The sequence below is a fragment of the Amphiprion ocellaris genome, chromosome 2 (assembly GCF_022539595.1).
Source record: "Amphiprion ocellaris isolate individual 3 ecotype Okinawa chromosome 2, ASM2253959v1, whole genome shotgun sequence".
NCBI classification, from domain to species: Eukaryota; Metazoa; Chordata; class Actinopteri; family Pomacentridae; genus Amphiprion; species Amphiprion ocellaris.
In genome coordinates, this window is record NC_072767.1 from 33,329,566 (window position 1) to 33,350,834 (window position 21,269).

A 21,269-nucleotide genomic window follows, 5' to 3' on the forward strand; every position below is an offset into this window, starting at 1 on the left:
TGCTGAGCCAATATGAACTACTTCTGTCTCTGTCATATATATATATATATACATATATATATATATATATATATATATATATATATATATATATATATATATATATATATATATATATATATTCATTAAAATTATACTCTAAATACATTCAATATGTAGGGAATGGGACATATGGCTCCACAAGGTCGAGGCCTTTAAGTAGTTCATTAACATGAGACCACTTTGAGTGTATCTTTGTGGAATGAATGTCTGATTAAGATGGATGGAGGGAAGAATCTAAACTGTTATCATAGCCAGACAAGCTCAGGTCACCTCCACACAAGTGAATCCTTTTCTGCTGAGCAATACCTCTTTCCCCATCACAGTCACAGCATGAGGGGACAGAGGGCAGATGAAAAAGTTGCCACAGTACGGCGTAGAGAGGAACAAAATTCACCTTGTCTAAAAATTCCCATCGTACCTTGTGATCTCACACATCGACTTAATTGCATATGATGGGAGCTCTTTGAAAGTCCTGATGCAGTCTCAAAGACTCTCTTTAGATAAACCCGGGGGAAGTGTTCCTCTGCCTGTGGAGGCTGTATAACACAGAGCAGAATAGAGCTGTTCCCTGTGACAATGTCTGACCTGTACTATTCAGCAAGCACAATGCACAAATGTGAAGCATTCAGAGTGTGCAGCGGATCAGTGAAATATATATAATTTTGTCACTGATTATGGTGCATGTTAGATTTCTTGCAAATGAAGGTAGCACACCTGCAGTCTTTAGTGCAGGAGCCTTTGTTTCCAGCTCAGATGCAGAGAGTTGTATGAAAAGAAGTATTAATTCTGTCACATGGTGCTACAAAGGGAGAGAGCACAAGGTGTAGAAAAAAAAAGAATAGTGCTCCCTCTCCTTAAAGAAGTTCACATTATTTTGTGTGATTTGTTTGGCAGTCTGCTTGTATTCGATGCGCAAACACAATCACGTCTTAATTGGTGCTGTTAGCTTGTTAGCATTTGCTAAATATCAGCTATAGTTACATGCAGTTTTAGGCAATAGTGTTGCTAAATGAATTCGTTGGTAGTTTAACTATATTTGTCAGTAGCGTGGTAACAGCGCTGTTTTCTTTTGCTTTTCACTAGTGAAGCTCTGTCATTCAGTACTTCTGAAGCAATGCAGAGTTTTTAATACAATAAAGCTAAATCCCTATTTGCATGGGCCTAGCATTATCTGGAGATGTCTTGTAATTTGCAGGAACTGCGTAAGTCACCTGTACCACTTTCCCAGTAGCTTGCACAAAGCTGGGTACTAATTCGTTTTCAAAATAGGACAAATATAAAATAAAGCATAAAAGTATAATAAACCTATAAAATATAGTGAACTGTTTTAGATTAGACCAGCTGCTTTAAAACATTTTGACCAAATCCTTACAAAAACAGTTTCTATTATGGCCCCTTGTCATGTTTGAGTTATCTGTTGGAAAAAAAACTCCACAATTTTAATCTGTCTGCTCGTCTCTAGTGGTTTAATTTAAACTGCTGGTCAAAGGCCAAACAGGGGCATGTATTTCACTTTTCACAAAAAAAGAAAAAAGATAGGAGTCTAAAGAATACAGTGACTTTTTAAATGGGCTTCAACCTGTAGTTTGGGAACCACTTGACAAAACCAGAAAATAAGTGATTAAAAAAGCTGTTTGTGAGTCATTAGGGATATTTTTTCTGGAAAAACAACAACACAATTGTGTTAATAAGGCTTTTAATTAGGTAGAAATTGACTGCAGAGTTTAATGTTATTAATATATCTTTTACATGGCTGTGTTGTTACTGTTACTAAAGCATAGTGGAGCTGCAACAATGATTGTGTGGTGACAATGACTGTCAGTTATAAAATGAATCACAAACTGTTCTGATAGTCAATGTGCTTTGAGTATTTTTTTAAGAAAAAAAAGAAAAAGCATCTAATTCCATCCATCCATCATCTATACACCGCTTAATCCTCATTGTAGGTGCTGGAGTCTATCCCAGCTGACTTAGGGTGCAGGCAGGAGACACCTGGACAGGTCACCAGTCTATCACAGGGCTACACATAGACACAAACAATCACACTCACATTCACACCCATATTCACACCTATGGACAATTCAGAGATTACCAATTAACCTCAGCATGTTTTTGGACTGTGGGAGGAAGCTGGAGAACCTAGAGAATACCCATGAATGCACTGGGAGAACATGTAAGCTCCATGAAGAAAGATCTGGGGAAGGCTGGGACGCGAACCGAGGATCTTCTAGCTGCAAGGTGAAAGTGCTAACCACCAAGACACTGTGTAGCCTGCATCTAATTCCAGTCTCATAAATTTGAATATTCTCAGGTTTCTTTCCTCCTTCATGACAAAAACAATTACCAGATTATTTGACAATGAAAATAATTGCTAGTAGAGCACTCTCAATGTTCCAACATCTATCTGTGCCTGTTTTTTGTTAAGCTGTTGTTGAAAGTGTTTGATGTATTTTTTTCTGATGTTAAGCAATGTCGTCCTGAAAATTGCTATAGGACAAAAGTCCTGAAGAATGTCTATCAGTGTACTAAATAGTTTAGTACTGAAATGCAACAATGATTATGAACACATTACAATGCAATACAAGCTCTGGCTTAAACAACTCGCACTCTACGGAGCTGGACAAAACACAGTCCATATAGAGTAGATGCTTCTGCCGTGCTCCCTGGGTTAATGGCTTCAGGAGAGGAGGATGATGAGGGGCTGCAGGCATGAAGGAAGCAACAGGGACCATACCAGCTAACTGCTGAGCTATTCAGGGCCACTCATTTTCCTTTGTGACGGTCTATCAAAAAGGCATTCGTGTCCCTCTGGGCTCATCTGACCCTTGAATCCAACCACCTGATACAGCACCAGTCAGTCCCAGCTGTCGGGACTCACAGACAGACTTCTCTCCCTCTTACCTGTCTCTCTGAACAGCTGTGACCTCCGCCACAGACAGCCAATTACAGGCAGCGCTGCAGCCGACAGCAATGCTTCTATCCATTAACTGTAAACACAGCTACAGTGGGAGAGGAGCAACTGTTTTTCTATTTCAGTGAAGTCCTCTGCAGACAGACATTTCTGTATCTTTTCACCGCTGTAACTAATTTGTTAACATATTTTTCGACATGATTTTACAGTTTTAATAAACTATGACTGAATATATAATAGTGATTTCTTTAAATGCCAAACGTAATCTGCAGTATTTTTTTCCTCACATCCACAATCTCACTACTTGTCCAAAGTCCCTCCTGCTTTAAGAAAATTACATTAGCCTGCTAAAAATTGTATGTAAAAATACTAAGTTACAAGTACAAGTCCTGCATGAAAAATCCTACTTATGTAAAAATACAGGAATTTCAAAATAGTCCATAGCTTCACAAGAAATAACAAAAAAATTCACATTTTCTTTAATAGTTCCTGAGATTTTGTCATCCAAACATAGTCTCAAAATGCAATGTGTGAAGAAATGTGCTGGAAGTGGGTCAATTAAAAAAAGAAAAAAATCTCAGAAGTATGTGATTTATTCAGCTAAAATTTCAGGTACCATTCAATTTTGATTATCAACAGTTAATGATTAAGAAAAAGTTTAAAGAATCAGAGATGGTCAAGCAGAAGGCTTCTGATGATTTGAGGTCAAATAAACCTATAAAGAACAACTTTTGTGGTGTCCACAACTGTGGACAGTTCAATCCTGGTAAAAAGGTACAAAAATGGAAACCATTGGTTGCATCTTTACCAGTGCATTGTATTTTTAAAGCTTGTTATATTAGTCATTATGTAAAATCTTCATCTTAAAAGTAACTAACACGGAAATACTCAAGTATCTCAGAATTGTTCTGAAGTACAGTACTTGAGTAAATGTATAGTTATTTCCCACTACTGCTTATATCTGGGCCTGATGGGAACATTAGTTTTGAGATTATCAAAAGTGCTAGAAAAAAATCCAGCTTTAGTTGATGCTTTTCTAGTTTCTAGAAAAGCATTTTGGCTCAACAGCTGTTGCTTTAAATATGTTACATAACTAATTGTGACTTGACATTCAATAACTGTTCAGGTATTTTACTCAAAACCACAAATTTCAGTCTTGTGGCATTGCTTCACAAGAAGTCAACAGCTCACCTGAGTTTTTAGGATTCACTCTCTGGGTAAAATGAATCTGTCCAAAACATAAAGGCAATCCGCCCAAGAGCTGTCAAGCTCACAAACAAACACAACTGCAGACAAATGAGAAGTCATTCAGATGGAAATGACTCTGGCGGCAGTGAGTAAACCCTGTGACTCCATCCAGTTGCAAAGTTTTCTGATCTCTGATCTACATTTAGTGACATTGGCTCAAATTCAGCCACAGACACTGAATGCAATCAAAAATCTCAGTAAAACATTAGACAAAGACCAGAGAGTGTTGTGAGAGTAAATGTGTGATCAGAAAGCAAAGTCACATGTAAATCTCCTCTGCAGATATTCAAGTCTGATTCCAAAAAAGTCTGTTACATATCAAAGTTACAACACAAATTGCTCTTTCTCTTTTCATGGTTTCATCCGGCACGTTTAAGAGTCCCATGAATAAAATGGCATTGCTATTTCCTACTGATTGCATAGATTACGCCTAATCAGACGTATATTCATCCTTCTTTCAACCTCACTGACCATTTCAACTTCTCCAACAAGCAAATTCCAAAGTATGTCTGGCTGTTATGTCACCAATGAGTGAAAATGATCAGTGAGCAGGTGGCAGCTTGGGAAAGCTCTCCACAAAGGTTTCACTCAGTACCAGTTAAATCAGTCACATAATTGCAACAGCTGGAGTTCCTCCACTCCCACTGTAGTAAACATTCCTCTTGCATTTACAGTCTCAACGAAGGGGACACAAACTAGAGTCACTGCCAAGCCAAGACAACAGTGGTCAAATCCTAAACTCCACCCTAAACCCTGACAGATTCACTGACATCACAACTGCAGTGCTGAGGGTTTCAGTTCATAGGAGCTTGAAATTCTATTAAAAAAGAGGAACTGGACACCCCATCGTTAAATATATGGACTCATGTTTCAAAAGCAATGAACTGTGGCAGTCCAAATGACCGATATCTCAAATTCAGTTTTGACTTGTCAGAATATGATTACTCTGAATTGTTGAGGTTTCTCATTGGACATTGGTGAAGCAAAGCATCTGAATAGGTGCTGTACTGGCTAAAATGATTGGAAAATGAAATGAAAGAGGTCATCAGCGAGGAGTTTGTTGAGAATATGAGCTTTGTTCATTAAAGACCTGCAGTTGAAACATAGCAGAACTTATAGTTACAGTACCCTATGCTTCAGTTCTGCGGTTGTTCTCCCACCAACTGGCCTTGTCTCCATCATGTCCACTATGGGATGCTGCTGCTGATCTTCCTCCAGCCCACTGCTTCCAGCTGCTCTTTTCCACCAGTCTACTCTGCATCACCCTCACTATACTTGATGCTCATCTACACACTGTTTGAATTTTACTACCAGCTATATATGTAGTATATTTAATGCCAGAGCCTTACACCATAACAGTAAACTATGAATCAATTTCAATGTTAGCTTGTACTTTGTATGTACCATCTAGCTTATCATACATGCATCCAACTGTGTGTTATATGTTCCTTGTTCCCCAGTCCTTTCTCCCATCTCTCCCTGTCTCTACCTCTCTACCCCTCTACTGAGACAATTTGACCTGTAACTGGCGCTATATAAATAAAATTGAATTGAATTAAATATTATATTGAACCCTCTCATATAACTCCATATATCTGCAATGTCACTTCATCTTCAAGATATCTGTAATTAGATTTTCATTAGTCAGAATTTCAGTTTAAGATCTTCAACGTCACTCTGACTGGTTCAAACTTAATTCAAGATATGTATTAAGCACAATGTAGATATCTTGAATTGAGAGGAATTTAAGATATCTTGTTCTAGATGTATGACTGGTCAAAATTAAACTGTAGATTTGATAAACTGGCATTACAACTAGTCATAAATCAACTGCAGATATGTGGAATCTGTCTTTTGTCCAGGAAGAATGACGATGTGGATCTCTGAAATGTGATTTCTGACTAGGAGGAACTGAATAATGGACATCTGCAATACATAACCAGTCTAGATAATAAATGTTAAAACTGCAACAACATGCACACAATTCTACAAACATGCAATAAACAAACACAACAGCAAGCAGCCAGATGTTGTCACTTAACTTCGAAGCAGATTTCTCCTCTGCACCATCCCTACTAGGTTTGTGTATATTTTGCGAAGGACAAAACAACCAAATTTATTCATCATCAGTTTCACTATGAACTATGGATGAGTTTGTCAGGTTAGTCAGCAGATATGTGTACTTATAAAGCTCACATCAGAGCCTTAATGCACTTAATGATTTAACGGTGTCACAGTCCTGAACCCTCATCCACTTAGCTAGAACACACCTCAAACTCTACAAACTACACAAGCTATACAAACTCATGCGTCATGTTTGCTTCCTGACAGAAGGCTGCAACTGCTATAGAAGATACCCAAAATGCATCAACTCCTGCTCAAAGATGCCTCCTGAAAGAGGCGAGAAGCTCCTTTCACATGACACATTTTAATAAACAGGACTCTGGTGAAGCTCAGGCATTTGAAGTGCTGCCTCTGAATTATGAGACTTTTGGCTTTTTTTCTAAATGTTCTGAGGCAACTCGTACACATTGTTGGCATTTTCTATCGCAGCATATGACAGACATTAATGTGTAAGAAGCCCCTCAGGCAGAGTAGCCTTTTGTAAAGGGTTCGTAGGAATTCACAAGTCTGAGAGACAGCCTTTCAAACATGGTGTTTATTAGGGCTGCAGTCAAGCAAAGAAAATCTGGGTAGACTGAAATTGTTCTGACTCTTCAATCGACTGGTCATGAGAAAAAAAAATAAAATCTGCACGTTCTCTAGAACAAATTGGCTACACTCCACTGAGTGCACTTTACCTGCTAGTTTTATTGGCCTAAATGAATTAGAAATAAACATTAAAAAGTAGTATTTGTCGCCTTTTTAGCTCTTTTAACTTATTTGTCCAACTAATATTTTCATTGTCAGTTACTCTGTGGATTATTTCCCCGATTAACTGAATAGTTGTTTAACTACCTGTAAGATGTCTGAAAATTCAGAAAAATGTCTGTCATTGTTTTCCAATGCCCAAGACGATGCAATTAAATGTCTTGTTTTACCCACAAATCACAGATATTCAGTTCACTGTCATAGAAAGAACCCAAAACCCTGAGAATATTCAAATTTAAGAAGCTGGAATCAGAGAATTAATTACTGTTTTCTTCTTTAAAAATTACTAAAACTGATCAGTTCATTATGAAATAGTTGGTGATTAATTCAACAGTTGACAACTAATTAGTTAATTGATAAATCAGTCAGTTCCAGGGCAGACTGACGAGCACCTGCCAATATTCACATGATTTCTGAAAACAGAACTATATCAGTCGGTGATCCCAGCACAAGAACTAATGAGGAAAATCACTCAGACAAGTTAGCTGTTGTTTTTAGATGAATGTATCATGTTGTTTGTTAAACTGTTACATGCTATTTCAGAGTTTACACCTTGACTTTCTGCCATCTGTTCAAACACTATGCAGCCACACCGACATCTTCTTTGACATGATGTTAATTAGTTTCAAGTCTTCGTTTCAACTCTGAGTCAATGTTAAATAAATTAGATCTAGCAGTCTCCATTATGTTAGGTGAGTTCAAAGTTGTGAAAATGTGGCAGTGCTCACAGCTAGTATATTCACCCCACTTATAAAAGTAACATTATTGCTTGACCTATAAGAAATTTGCATAATGATAGCATATTGACCAACCAGTCAACCAGGACATTACAGACCTTATGTTTATGCTTGAAATGCTATAACGGGTGCTATTAAGGAAAAAGAGGCTTACTTGAAGAACTCCACAAAGGAAAAGCCATATCCGTGTTGCTCAGCGATTCCTGCACATACAACGTTGGCCGATGCTCCTATTAATGTTCCATTTCCTAAACAGAGCCAAAGAAAACTGTTAATGACTCTCTTCAGTTTTAGTGTCACCTAAAATATACAAGTCAACATCAAGGGGCACAATTACACAGGACTTCAAAATATTCCACAACGCTACACTGTTGTGATGATAATAACAAGAATTGGGCCAAGCTGTTAGGCTGCACATCACATGAGCACAAATGCCTTCAAGCACTGAGTCCCTGGTTTGATTCCCAGCCAGCTTGACCTTTACTGCGTGTCATTTCCTGCTCACTCCCCCCATGCTTCCTGTCTCTCTACACCGTCACAATCTAACAGAGGCTAAAAGCCAGAAAAATTAATAATGTTAATAGGCATCATCCGTTTCTAGCACTCTCTCAGTGTTTTCTTCATCTAAGATAAAGTTTTTACGGTTTTTAATCTACTTTAGGCAGCATTTTGACAGTCAGAGTGTGTATCCATTCTGCCGTTCGATAGCGCTCACATCTCAAAAGGTGTCAGCGTGGGGATGGAGCTGGGCGGTGGCAACATCATACCGCCGATCGATAAGGCCCTGTCAGCACTGCAGTTGATTAAACTGAAACACTATGACAGCTCTCTCTCTGTGTGTATATATATATATATATATATATATATATATATATATATATATATATATATATATATATATATATATATATATATATATATATATATATATTTGTCCTTCCACCCAAACAGAGCCGCTCTCTGCTGAAGGGCTGGCCGCTGGGGTGTAGTAGAGCCTGAATGAGGCTCGCTCTGATGGCCTTGAGGCTGCGTTCACAAAAACCACAGCCTGACCTCCCTGAGGAGTGACACAGCTGCACAAAGTGTAGCTGTCACTGGGAGCATATAATGTCTGCTTCTGGCAGAGGCCATCCATAAAGATACGCACCTTTCAACCAGTTATAAACTATAAAGCCCCCAGTGTCTGTAAGGAAGTCTCAAAAGTTGGTGTGTGTTTTGTTCCCAAACCAGTTTTATACACTATATCTGTAAAACAACGTATGAGCTTAAGAATCAGGACTTACCACCGAGACAGGCTCCCATGGCCAAAGCAAAGATGAGAGGTTTAACTGGCAGGTTCACATCTGCATCCTGACTCAGGTTGATGAGAACTGGAATCTGAGAGTACAAAAGATGGATTTAACATTATTAAAAACATATGCTGCTTTTATTGTGGCAAGCCTTTTTTTCTATTTCAAAATATTTATAGAACTAAACCAAATACATTTTTGGAGCATAAAAAAGACTAGCTTAACTTGTTACACATTCCAGCAACTCTCATATATACCAGTCGGCCACAATTTTAAAACCTCCTGACTGATAATGTGTAGATCCCCTCGTGCCAGCAAAACAGCTCTGACCTCTGAAGGCCTGGAGTCCACAGACCTCTGAAGGTATTCTGTGGTATCAGGCACCAACATGCTCACAGCAGAACCTTCAGATCCTGGAACCTCCATGGATTGGTCAGACATTGGGTTTATTAGGAATGTAATCAAGAAAAGAAAACGTGGGTAGACTGAAAACTGATTGGTCACCTCTAAAAAAATCTGCCCATTATCTCGAGGTAACACAAATTAGTCACAGTGTACCGAACGCTCTCAAGCTGCTATCCTTATTCGTCTAAATGAGTTAAAAAGGTAGTATTATAACATTTTAAATCGCTTTTTCCTGCATATTTTCTACTGAAATGGTAACTGATTCAGAGCAGATTAGGGCTGCAGCTAACAATTATTGTCACTGTTGATTAACCTATGGAATATTTTCTTGATGAATTCGCTCGCAAATTACCAGTAAACGGTGAAAAATATCATTGCTTCCCAAGGCCCAAGATGATGTCCTCAAAATCCCTTAAATCACGGAGACTTCATGGATCTGACAACATGAATGCTTGGTCATGTTTCTCAAACTATTCCTGAACAATGTTTGCAGTATAGCAAAGAGCATTATCCTGCTCAAAGAGATCAACAGGGAATACTGCTGCATCAAAGACTGTACATGGTTTACAACATCCACATCCTGCTGCCATCTTTTCCTCAGACAAACAAAACATTCACACCCGGTTGTCCACATAACGTAAAAGAAAGCGTGATCCATGAGAGTAGACCTATTGCAGGTGCTTTCAGTGGTCAGACGTTCCTTGGACCTTCTTTGGTAGGCGTTAACCGGCCCAAGACCCGCCATTTGGGAGGTTCTCTAACCAAGTTGTCTAGTCATCACAATTTGACCTTTGTCAAAGTCTCTTAGATCCTTATACTGCTCATTTTTCCTGCCTCCACCACCTTAACTTCAGGAACTAACTGATCCTAATAGACCCACCTCTTGACAGGTGCCAATGAAACAAGATGATCAGCATCATTCACTTCATCTGTCAGTTGTTTCAATGCTATGGTTGATCTATATATGTACACAAAATATACATAAACATATCCACCTATGATGATGATATGTGCTTGGTTGTTACACACAACATACAGCAGATAATGAGTCATACAGTTTCCTACCATGATGTAGGAAACAGTGAGCATTAAATCACCTTTCGGCTATTTGTTTTTCAGCAGATTGTTGGATTATTTTTTCAGGAATTTTCCGAAAATGCTGCATCTCCTTTGAATTATAAGTCAAACTATATAAGATTAAAGCTTTGATGTGCAGTGGAACAGAGAATACTTCAACTGGTTCCTGGTGTGACCTGATGTTGCATGACTGAGTTATGCTGTGCAAATTACTTGACACAAAACATACAAACAGAGCATACTAACTGTATGTCGTCTTATATCAATTCAAACATCTGCTGCTGGTTGGGGAAGCAAACCCAAACAGTTTAAAAGAAGGATCAGATAATAATATGATTTGCATTTGGAACCGTTTGTGCTCAGAGTTTGAAGAAATCGTTTGTCATTTTCGGGAGCATACTTTTTTGAGAGTTACAGTCCATGTTACCACCACCTGCCTTGCTTCTGTTTTTTGCGACAAATTTAATAAATAGGATTTGACATGTTAATCAATGAGCTTTAGAAGTGCTGCTAAACTGACTTTGTTAACCCCCGATTCCAGTCTTTATGCCAACCTAAGCTCATAGCTGCTGTCTTGATATTTACAATACAAACATGAAACCAGTATCAATATTTCCATGTAACTCTGACCCAGAAAGCAAACAAGCGTAAACATTGAAGTATTCCTTTGAAAACACAAGAGCTTCATTTATACATAAATTTTCTGGAGAAAAATATTCTGGTCTGAAAGGGGGAAAACAAATCTTTTCCCAGCTTCAGTCTATTGTGACAATCAGGACATGCTTTCTTATCAGCTGTGCACTGAATTGAAAAGTGACGCACTTTGAAGTCGCCTCTTTTCAGGTGGAGCGACGCCTGCATGAGCCTGAAAATGTGGGGAAACTATCAGAAAAAAGGACATTTTCAAAGCCCCGTGGACACACTGGCGGGGGGGCTGACTAGTCAAAAAATCTGATGGTTTAATTCTAGCAAGCTGCATCTCGTCCTGTCACTTGGATAACATCTTTTCCTTTTCTCACTGTCATTTTAATTGAGCGCACTGGCACCCCTCTGAAACATTGATCTCTGTACAATCTATTAATTTTCTGCAAAACAGACAGCTGACAACAAAAGTGGTGAGGCGGCAGTCGGTCAAACATTTGCAACAGAATTAATTGTGAGATACGTCTGTTACTGCAGCGAAAGCAGCAACACAATTCATGTGCCTGACAGACTCTTTAATCCTCCTGTTCTCTGCATAGGAAGCCAGACAGCGTTTTGTAACAGCACATTTCAATCACAATATGTTACTATTTGCATGTTTTGCTCTTTTTGTGAGACTAATAACCCTTGTTGAGCTTGTTTTTCCTCCCACAGTGTTTAACACAACATCAAGAGGTTGGCAAAATTAATCAATATGAATATGTCACTTTTTTACTGGGAAAGAAATGATGACTACATAATAAACATATTTTACTGGTAACATTTTTACAACTTCTATGATCAGTGCATTTTCACACTACTCTGCACATAGACTCAAGAAAGATATTTCACTGTGCTCAATTTTTTTTCCAACAACTTGCTCTCAACTTGCTTCTCTGCGTACCATTTTTGAGCCATGCTTTCATGTATTTCAGGACTCAAGAATGTGCTTTTTTTCTCCATATCCTCCTTCCTATTCTTGTCTCCTCTCGGCTCTGTCTAAACTACTGGTTTAACTTTTAACATTGTGTTTTATTTTAAAAGCTTGTTATATTATCCATTGTGTAAAATATTTGTCTCAAAAGTAACTAAAGCCTTCAGATAACTGTAACGGAGTAGAAAGAACAATATTTGCCTCTAAGATGTAGTGGAGTGGAAGTAAAAAGACGCGTAAAATGAAATACTAAAGTAAAGCACCAGTACTGCGAAACTACTATATTGTAGTAACTCTAATTAGTTACTTTCCTCCACTGTATTGGAGTTATAAAAGGATCAATGAGTTAGAGAAAACCCCCTATAGGCTATGTTTAAAAGTCAAATGTGAACTCAACAATAAGCCATTATCCACTGCAGGAACTTGTAGGTAATTTTGGGCTGGTCTGAACTGCTCCTGCAGAATGTCCACAGGCTATGTTTGGGGGAGAAAAACACACCTACTCCAGAAAAGGAGTTCTAAGTGACCTGAAAAACTAGTGTGTGGGTCAGTCTTGACTAAGAGAAGACAAATGCTGATTAGTTAAACTAGGCAGTCATAATGTTTTTCTTCTCCTCTTTAACATTGCCATCAATAATGTAAAATACAGGCTACCATAACAAACCTCCACTGTTCTGCTACCTATATGCAGGTAAAACTAGAGTTACATGTAGTAGCTACTTTTGTTGTTGTTTTAGCACACTTGGCATTAAAGGTCCAATATTGTGCCACTTCTAAGCAAATTAATTAAAGTCTCATTCAGTTTTTCAGCTCTAAATACTACAAAGATGGTTAGTTTCATCATGACTGTATAACTCCTGGTTTTAGAGCTGTTCTAAATGAGCTGCTTTGCTCTGAAAACCAATTCTTATTCACTTGTAAAACTTGGAGGCTAACTAGTTGTTAAAGGACTTGAGGAAAGGCAGCAGTAAACGTCTTTATATCTTAACAGCTCTCATTTTACTCCAACCATGAAACACAATGGATTTTCACCATGAAGGACCTTTAACATCACAGTTAAAGCTGCTGAAGTCAACACTGCAAGAGAAACAGAAAGGCTAAAAGGGTTATCTACTGGGTTCATCCTGAAATATTTGTGACACTTCACCCCTGCTGTGGAAAGTCAGCTTATGATTAAACCTTTAAGCGGAATTTAATGTATAGCAGCACTTTTCTGTATTTTTACAGCATTATTTCTATTGGCTTACAGTGGCTAAACATCATCTCGCTGAACTTTCACCACAAAAGATTTCTTTACTACTTGATGTACTCTGCATGTGACTTTGTTTGTATAACTACAGAAATATGTTTGAGTGATATAATGGAGTGTGACACTTCTTACCATCGTGGCAGTGAAAGGAATGTTGTCAATAAGAGAAGAAGCCAGAGCCGAGACCCACATCACCAAGATAATGGCTATAGCCAGGCGCTGGTCTTCTGGCACCGCCTGAGAGGGGAGATAATGACAGCGACAGATAACTGCTGCTTTCATGGCCACTCACATGCACACGCCCCCCTTTAACCCGGCACTGATTTAAATCAAACACGCCCATTATGTTCACTCGCTGACACCGAACCTCTGGTCAGGCTGAGAGGATGAAGCGGCTTCAATGTGTGACACGACCACAGGTGGTGGCTGTGACTTTTATCTGTGGAGCTCTGCAGCACAAACACGACGAGGCCGGCAATCCACGTGTGGCGACAGGAGTGATGTCCTTTCAATCCTCCTGACGCTCTTCTCTTAGGCATGCGCATCCAGGTGAAAGGAAACAATATCTCCCCCTTTCACAAGTCCTCCAGCTATACCAAGACAGAAAGGCCATGCAATTCTATCCAGCATGTCGTCCGTTGTTTGGAGAGCAGGTCAGCAACCGTGGAAAGCACACCACCTGTCACGTGTGATTATTAGACCTACAAAGGCCCGCAGTCTAAACACAAGCTGACGTACCTATTACTGGTGCAATTCTCTGCTAAGAGACACCTCGCTCACATGATGCACAGAGGCAGGAATATGGGTGAAAATAACCTGAGATCCCTTCACTGGGTGGCAGGATTCAGATGCAAACAAAATAATTGAATTCAGAGCAGCGCGGAACAAACGGATCAACATGCATGAAATGCAATATCATGTCACCTGTGCCCAATTATCAGTTATTCCAGCTGCATGGAGACCTGAGAGATGACAGCTAAGGTTGAGAATCAAAGAAAAAAAACTCACTTTTATAAGCAGTGCTGTCTGTTCTCCAATATAGTCGATAAGCTGCAGCTGGGCTAAAGCCTGAAAAATGAAGAGGAGATTAAAATGAAAAAAAAAATATCAGAAGAGAATTACTTATAGGTGGGATTAATCCAAGAGAAGAAAAGCAATTTGGTTTTTATTTACTGGTCATTAAACAAACAGAGACAAATCTATTCTTGTTACCATTCCTGACAATGAGAATGAAAAAATGGCGGACATTCCTTGCGCTTTTCTGACAATATACAGCGTTTAAAGCTTTCAACAAATAGTTTTGCCCACATCCATACCAAAAACTCAGAGGAGAGAGAAAACAAAGATGTGATTGTGCTGACACTACGTTTCTCTTTTCATCCTTCACTGGGGAGGCTCGTGGGTAAAGAAACAGATAATTACTTTTCACATTGTGAGCTCTGTGACGGACTGAATTTCTTTCAGTGGCTGATGTAGCGTCGATAGATCTGAGCACTGATTGTGTTTCCTTTAGTAACTTACAAAGATGCTTGTCAGAGGAGAGCCCAGTCAAACCCTCACTTATCCCAAAACCTGAATAACTCAGGCTGCAAATGGAGGCTCTAATAAGCACTCTGAATCCCAAGCAGTTTGTGGGCGTTGTTTATCTGCTGACACATTTTTACTCACTGTGGGCTCATTTCTCACTGCAATATTAAGTCATGCACCTCTCTGGAAACCACAAAAGTACGGAGAACTCAAAAATGTCTTCTTCGTTTATTGTACAAAAAAATGAAAAACTAGATTCAGTATGTACATTTCTCAAAGTATCCACAGGTGTTAGCAATATTCTGAAAACACGGATGCTCTATATGCGTTAAATATTTGACTATTTACATTTTCACAATCTCTACAAACTAAAATTATAAAAATAATTTCAACTCTAGAAAGACATTTCACCATGTTGAATGTATCATCCAACAACTTGCTAACTATTTGCTCTTCAGTATAGTATTTTTAAGCCTTGCTGCATTTATTTTAATGCTCAAGTTTTGTTTGTGTTGTGTTCAGTCTTCCTTGTTGTTACTTTCTCTCTGCTCTGTGTGAACAAAGGTTCTAATTCAGTTGAAAAGTCTGTGAATTTTTGTGCCTGTTGCAGCTCAGTATTCAAAGCTTTTCGTTGCACTAATGAGCACAGAATTTTTCTTTTCTTTCTACAGAAGTTTACAGAAGTTTCTACAGAAACAATCTATTTCTGCTGAACCTGTAAATGAGACATGTGGGAGATAGTAATTTTGGTTGAAAATAGTTTTAACTTATTTTTTTAAAAAAACAAAAAAAAAACCTGATTTAAACTTATTTTTGGTTATTTTTCTTGATAAAGCTTATGTTTACACTTGCAGTTTATCTTCAAAGACCCTTGGTAAGCTAAAGTTTTGATGATACCTTTGGTTTTGACAGTTTCTGACTGTAATAAATTGATGTATTTATGTTTTTTGTTTTTTTTTTAAAGGAAATTTTCCTTTCAAAACTGCAGACAGGTTTTCAGGTTCAGTGGGTCAAAACTTGTTTTTTCCACTGTCTGATTTTTAGTCCAACATCTCTTGACAAAACTAGAAACAGGCTGTCTGTCAAATGCCTGAAACACAGCCTGTGTGTTAAATACCTCCATCAAAACAAAAAGGGCTGCGAAGAACAGCAGCGTGGCCCACTCCACTCGGTGCAAGATGATCTCGAAATCCTGGATGTCGGCCAGAACTAAAAGCCACAGTGCACCCAGGATAGCGATCCAACCTGAGAAGGAACAAGAAACACCATCTGACATCTCCCTTTACAGCCAGAAAACACGCTCATATACATTAAAAAATATTTTATGGTAACATCCAACAGACACTGAGCCCAGAGCAGCAGGTTTCTACAGATTTTAACAAGAAGACACACTGCTAAGGGACACATAGAGACTAGAAATGTTTAAGAAGTGCTATTTTGTTTCATGAAATGAAGTTCCACCTGCTGTCTCTTCATTCAAATGTTAAAGCAACAGAAACCCTCATGAAAAGTTTCAGATGCTGGCACTGGGTGTTTAAATCCAGGTCTCAGGTAAACGATGTAAAAACATCTAAAAGATAAATAATATATACACATATGTAAAGAAAATTTCAATCTGGATGCAGATGGTACACAAAGCATGGAAAAAGATTTTTTATAGCCAGAACATTTATTTTTTTATCCATTTTTAACTCAGACCCTCAAAACAATCAAACAAACCGATCACAGCATGAGGTGGTACTTGCTGGAAACAATGAATAAAGTATTCATTATCACAAGGATGTAATTTCAACACATTCAAGGCAGGAGGACAAAAGTTGCCAGCAGCCTGCTGACATTTACAATTAGAGAGGGGTTCTGAATGAGGAAAGAGTGCGCATCCACATGGAGAAAATTTGATTAAACAGGTGAGCACCAGTAATTGCTTTGGCCGAGGCCTTTGGGGAAATAATTTCATAGCTGAAGGGAATTAGCAAAGAAGGAAGAGCAATGGACAGACACCAAAAAAGAGGGCTCCAGAGGGAAGGCTGCACACAGAGACACTGAAAAACAAACTCAACATTATATTTGCAGCTTCACAGCATGTTTACATGCTCAGAACTTGCTGAGCTGTTGCTGGTGGGTTCGGGCCAGACTTCAGCAAGAGCTGGAATCAAAAACTGTGTTTTTAACAGCCAGCTTGGTTTTCCGGTATTGACTGTACCCTGAAGTAAATGATAAACAGGCAAAGCTCCAGTGGAAATTTAAAAGAAAGTTAGATATCACTAATGATAATGAACGCCTGGGCAATGCGAAATGAGGCAGAATTGTGTTTGTTCTTAGATTCTCAGTCATTCAAGGTCCTGGTAATCCTGAAGGTAACTGGACTTCATGCTTACTCAAGCCCTTTGGATCATTTAACATTGTGGAGGATTGTTGGGATGTTTTATAATGTGTCAGATCAACAACATGACCAAAACATCATCCGAATATTGCAGGCCAACCCTTTGATAAAATAACACACAACAGGAATGTTCTATAAAAACTCTTTGTCCTCAATAAAATCTTCAAAACATTTTTTTCAACATGACATCTTCAGAACATTCTTCAAATGTTGCAGGTAAAACATTTTGTCTTTGACCTTTTAACCTCATAGGACCATTTTCGAAACTATAAATATATTTAAAATGTTCTTTGCACTTTAGAACTTTCAGGTATTGTAGTGTTAAATAACCGCAGTATAAATGGTGAAAATTATGTAAGCGGCTATGAATCAAACTTTACAACTGAAGCTGTGTTCACTAAAACAAAAACAATGAGTTAAAATACACTAAAAACATGATGGATCATCTCTGCAAGTCACAAAATATTACAAGCAGTAATTTTCTCATGTGATACTACAATAATAATTGATCGGTGAAGCTTTACATTTATCGGAAATCAACATTTTTGTATTGTTGCCATATAATATGTATTGTGTCTAGTTGTTTTAAACTGTAAATAGCAGAAAAGATTGTTATTTTTGCCATATATATGAAAAAGATGTAATTACCACAACAGTTCAATAAAAAAGGGCAGTTTCTATGCTTAAATACCAACAGAAATTATTATATAATACTAGAGTCTTGCCTATGTTGTAATGGATTTAAATAACGAGGCAGAATCACTATTGATTTACAGTATTTTGCGGTACAAGATATGCTGTTTTACTAAAAAGTCCAATAAAAGTTTGCATCAGAGTTTAGAGGAGAGATCAAAAAGCTGATGTTTCTGTGTCCTATAGATAAAATCTATAAGTATTTTGTGCACAGAATATTTTACTGCTTTATCTAAAGCAAAACATTGGATAAAACCTTCATGAAGCTCAGTTAGTTTTCTTTTCCCACATATTTTTATGCTTGTGAAGGGGATGGACTCACGGTCAATAACCCCAGAATAATCTGTGATTCTCTCAAACAACACAGAACAAAAAACACGGAGACACTTGATTTCCTCATTACTATTCATTGATATTCCTTGAAGCTACAGCCTGTACAAGACAAGGCACAAGCAGCAGACAACAAAACTGAAAAGTTCTCCAATTAAAACAGCTTTTAGATGAACCTGAGCCGTTTATGACAGACGCTATCTATCATAAACAAGAAGCGACAAGACCTTTCCACAAAAACAAAGTAAATGGACACAACACAAAAACCTAAATATAAAGAGATTTGTGCTTGTGCACTGACACGGTTAGATAACTAACTGTAATATTTCAAGCATGTTTCTTCTCTCCAAATATCTGATTTAAACATTTGAAGCAGTTTAAATGATAGGACTTTAACCAAAGTTAGTCTCTATCGTAATGATACGTCTCAGCTTGTAATTTAGGTAATTTTTTAAGCATTTTCCATCAACTTCCCCTGTTCCACTCTTTTGATTTTTGCTTAAGGAACAACAAGATTTCCTCTGAACCACAGTTGTAACTTCAAATACCACAGACACATTAGTGGGATCAAATTACCAGGCAATAATCAGACTGAAATTAAATCATACCGTGTGGTGTTAATGAAATTTTAATGTGGCTCAATTTTTAAAATGCGTGTGAATGAATAGACAGTGCTTGCTGCAGTCATCAACCCCGACTCGGACCTGCATGCATTAATGAGAGCCGTGTTTGGACAGATGCCTATCCCTCCACAGGGACAGAAAACACGTCGCTGTGGGGTCATTCCCATTTAATAAATGTCACAGAGAGGTAACCTCAGCAGCGCCTGTAATTAACTGAGCATGTTTGGGAAGCGAACGGCCTCGGCAGCGAGGGGCGGCGGTGACAGTGTGTATATGAAGACAGCCATCTTCATTTAGGGATAGTGTTTGCACTAATGAGATGCTGTGAAGGTCATCTGCTGGCCTCATATGAGACGCATCGCAGTCAGAAGTGTCAGACAAGATATAACCCCCAACCTGGACCACATGCTGATACATAAGCAGCATCGTTTCTTTAGTTTCACATGGAGTGCAGGAAGTCATGTTTGCATCACATGATCAGCCACATCTAGTTATATTGATACACATGTACAGCAGACTTTATAACCTGACAGTGATAATCTCATGCAACATGTGGCTGCAGCTCTATTCACCACAACAACTTCCATGAAACTTGTTATTAATGATTTGTTATTGGATCCTGATGGACCAGTGAGGTTGATCAAAAATACTGAAATGATTATGAAGCCTTGCACAGAATGATATCAGTAGTCATGGCCTATTCTGCTGATTATACATGCACTATTCTGTAAACGCACCTAAAATTAAAAATATTAGTCTCTTCAAAACTCTAATAAGTGCTTTGCTTCCCACTAGGGGCTGCAGAAACGATCTGACCGTAGCACGAGTATTATAGTACCATTTAAGTTCATATGCCAAACTATCTGCAAATTAATGTGCATTTCCCTTTATTTAGATATCCACCAGAAATGGAGCAATTTTCATTATTCATCATTTGTAGCTCTATGTTTAGTCTCCACCACATTCTGAGGGAAATATCCGTCTCTTTAGTTGCTAAATGCTCCACTATGTTAACCAGCTAGTGCCTTGTTTTGCCAGCTTCTTGTTTGGTGGAGGACGAATAGCTGTTTTACGAATCTTGTTACGAAAGTCAAAGAGTAATTTTCCCACCTAATAACCCAACATTTAGCCTGCTGTGTGGATTAAATGTAGCAAATCAATCACTTACGCAAAAACACATTGGTATCTGTGCACCAGTGTGGAAATGTCATCACAGAAAACAGATTTAAAACTTTTGTGTACTGCAAAATACAGAGAGATTTATCCTGTGCACAAGGACAAATCTTTCAAATTTTGTTAATTTGTTTGGTAATGGCTTGACTCTAACAAATGCTCATTTATATGTAAAAGTCCCACACTCTATCTTTAAGTGAAATAAATGATTGAAGAGTGGGAAGACACAAATGGAAAGCAAAGATGCCGAAAAGTCAAGATTAAACAGTCATAGTGACCAACACTTGACATTCCAATAGGAATGTCGGAAAGACTCAATTAAACACAATCAAGATAATAAATCAACTAACATCTAATCTGAAGAAGCATAATTACTGTTTGGGACACAAAATTCATTGCTCAGATCAAGAAATTTATGGCAGTTGATAAGTTTGCAGAGTTTGTCTGACAGTGTTGGTGAAGCAGATGGAGGAATGGGTGGTGCAGGCAACTGAAGCTGTTTTCTGTTTCTGTACATAGACGAAACAACGGCAAAGATCCGTCCAGACAACTGCCAGAATTAGTCACAATCCAGGACAAACAATATACATATCCTTGGAGTTGCAAAGAAGGTGAAGCAGGGAAACTCAATACCACAGTTCACTGGTCGACTCTTTATGTAACTTGTCATGATTGTTGGACTTAGATCTGAGAATAATACAGAAAAGCAGGGACATCAGTCACTTCCTCACAAACGTCAACCTGAAGACCCACCGAGAGCTACTATACCTGTCGAAAATTCTGTACCAAGGAGATGGTCTTGACAGAAGCTTAGAAAAAGGGCAAAACCAAACTGGGTAACGGAACTCTCTACTTCAATCGTGATCACTGAGACCGTTAAAAATCACAGAGCATATAATGAGATCAAGAAAACCCCAAAAGAAAAGGGATTTCAATTTCAAACACAAGAATGTAGATCCACTGAGATCTTAATATACAGCCCTATACGAGAAGCACAGCAGGAGCCACAGAGTCAGGGATTTACATTGGAAACCTATAATCTACCTAACCATACATGTGAATGAAACTAAAGTACAACGCAGGATTAATGACAGCA

The 21,269-nt window shown here is 38.3% G+C and overlaps 1 protein-coding gene across 1 annotated transcript in view; it reads right to left on the reverse strand.

The window, feature by feature from the left end:
* Positions 1 to 21,269, reverse strand: part of oca2 (oculocutaneous albinism II) — a 65,790-nt gene that overhangs the window by 12,069 nt on the left and 32,452 nt on the right. Inside the window, exons 19-23 of the mRNA XM_023267063.3 lie at positions 16,089 to 16,216; positions 14,453 to 14,512; positions 13,577 to 13,681; positions 9,093 to 9,186; positions 7,964 to 8,057 (exon numbers count right to left, since the gene is read on the reverse strand). Of these exons, the coding sequence (XP_023122831.2) occupies positions 7,964 to 8,057; positions 9,093 to 9,186; positions 13,577 to 13,681; positions 14,453 to 14,512; positions 16,089 to 16,216 (481 nt within the window). The remainder of the gene's footprint in view (positions 1 to 7,963; positions 8,058 to 9,092; positions 9,187 to 13,576; positions 13,682 to 14,452; positions 14,513 to 16,088; positions 16,217 to 21,269) is intronic.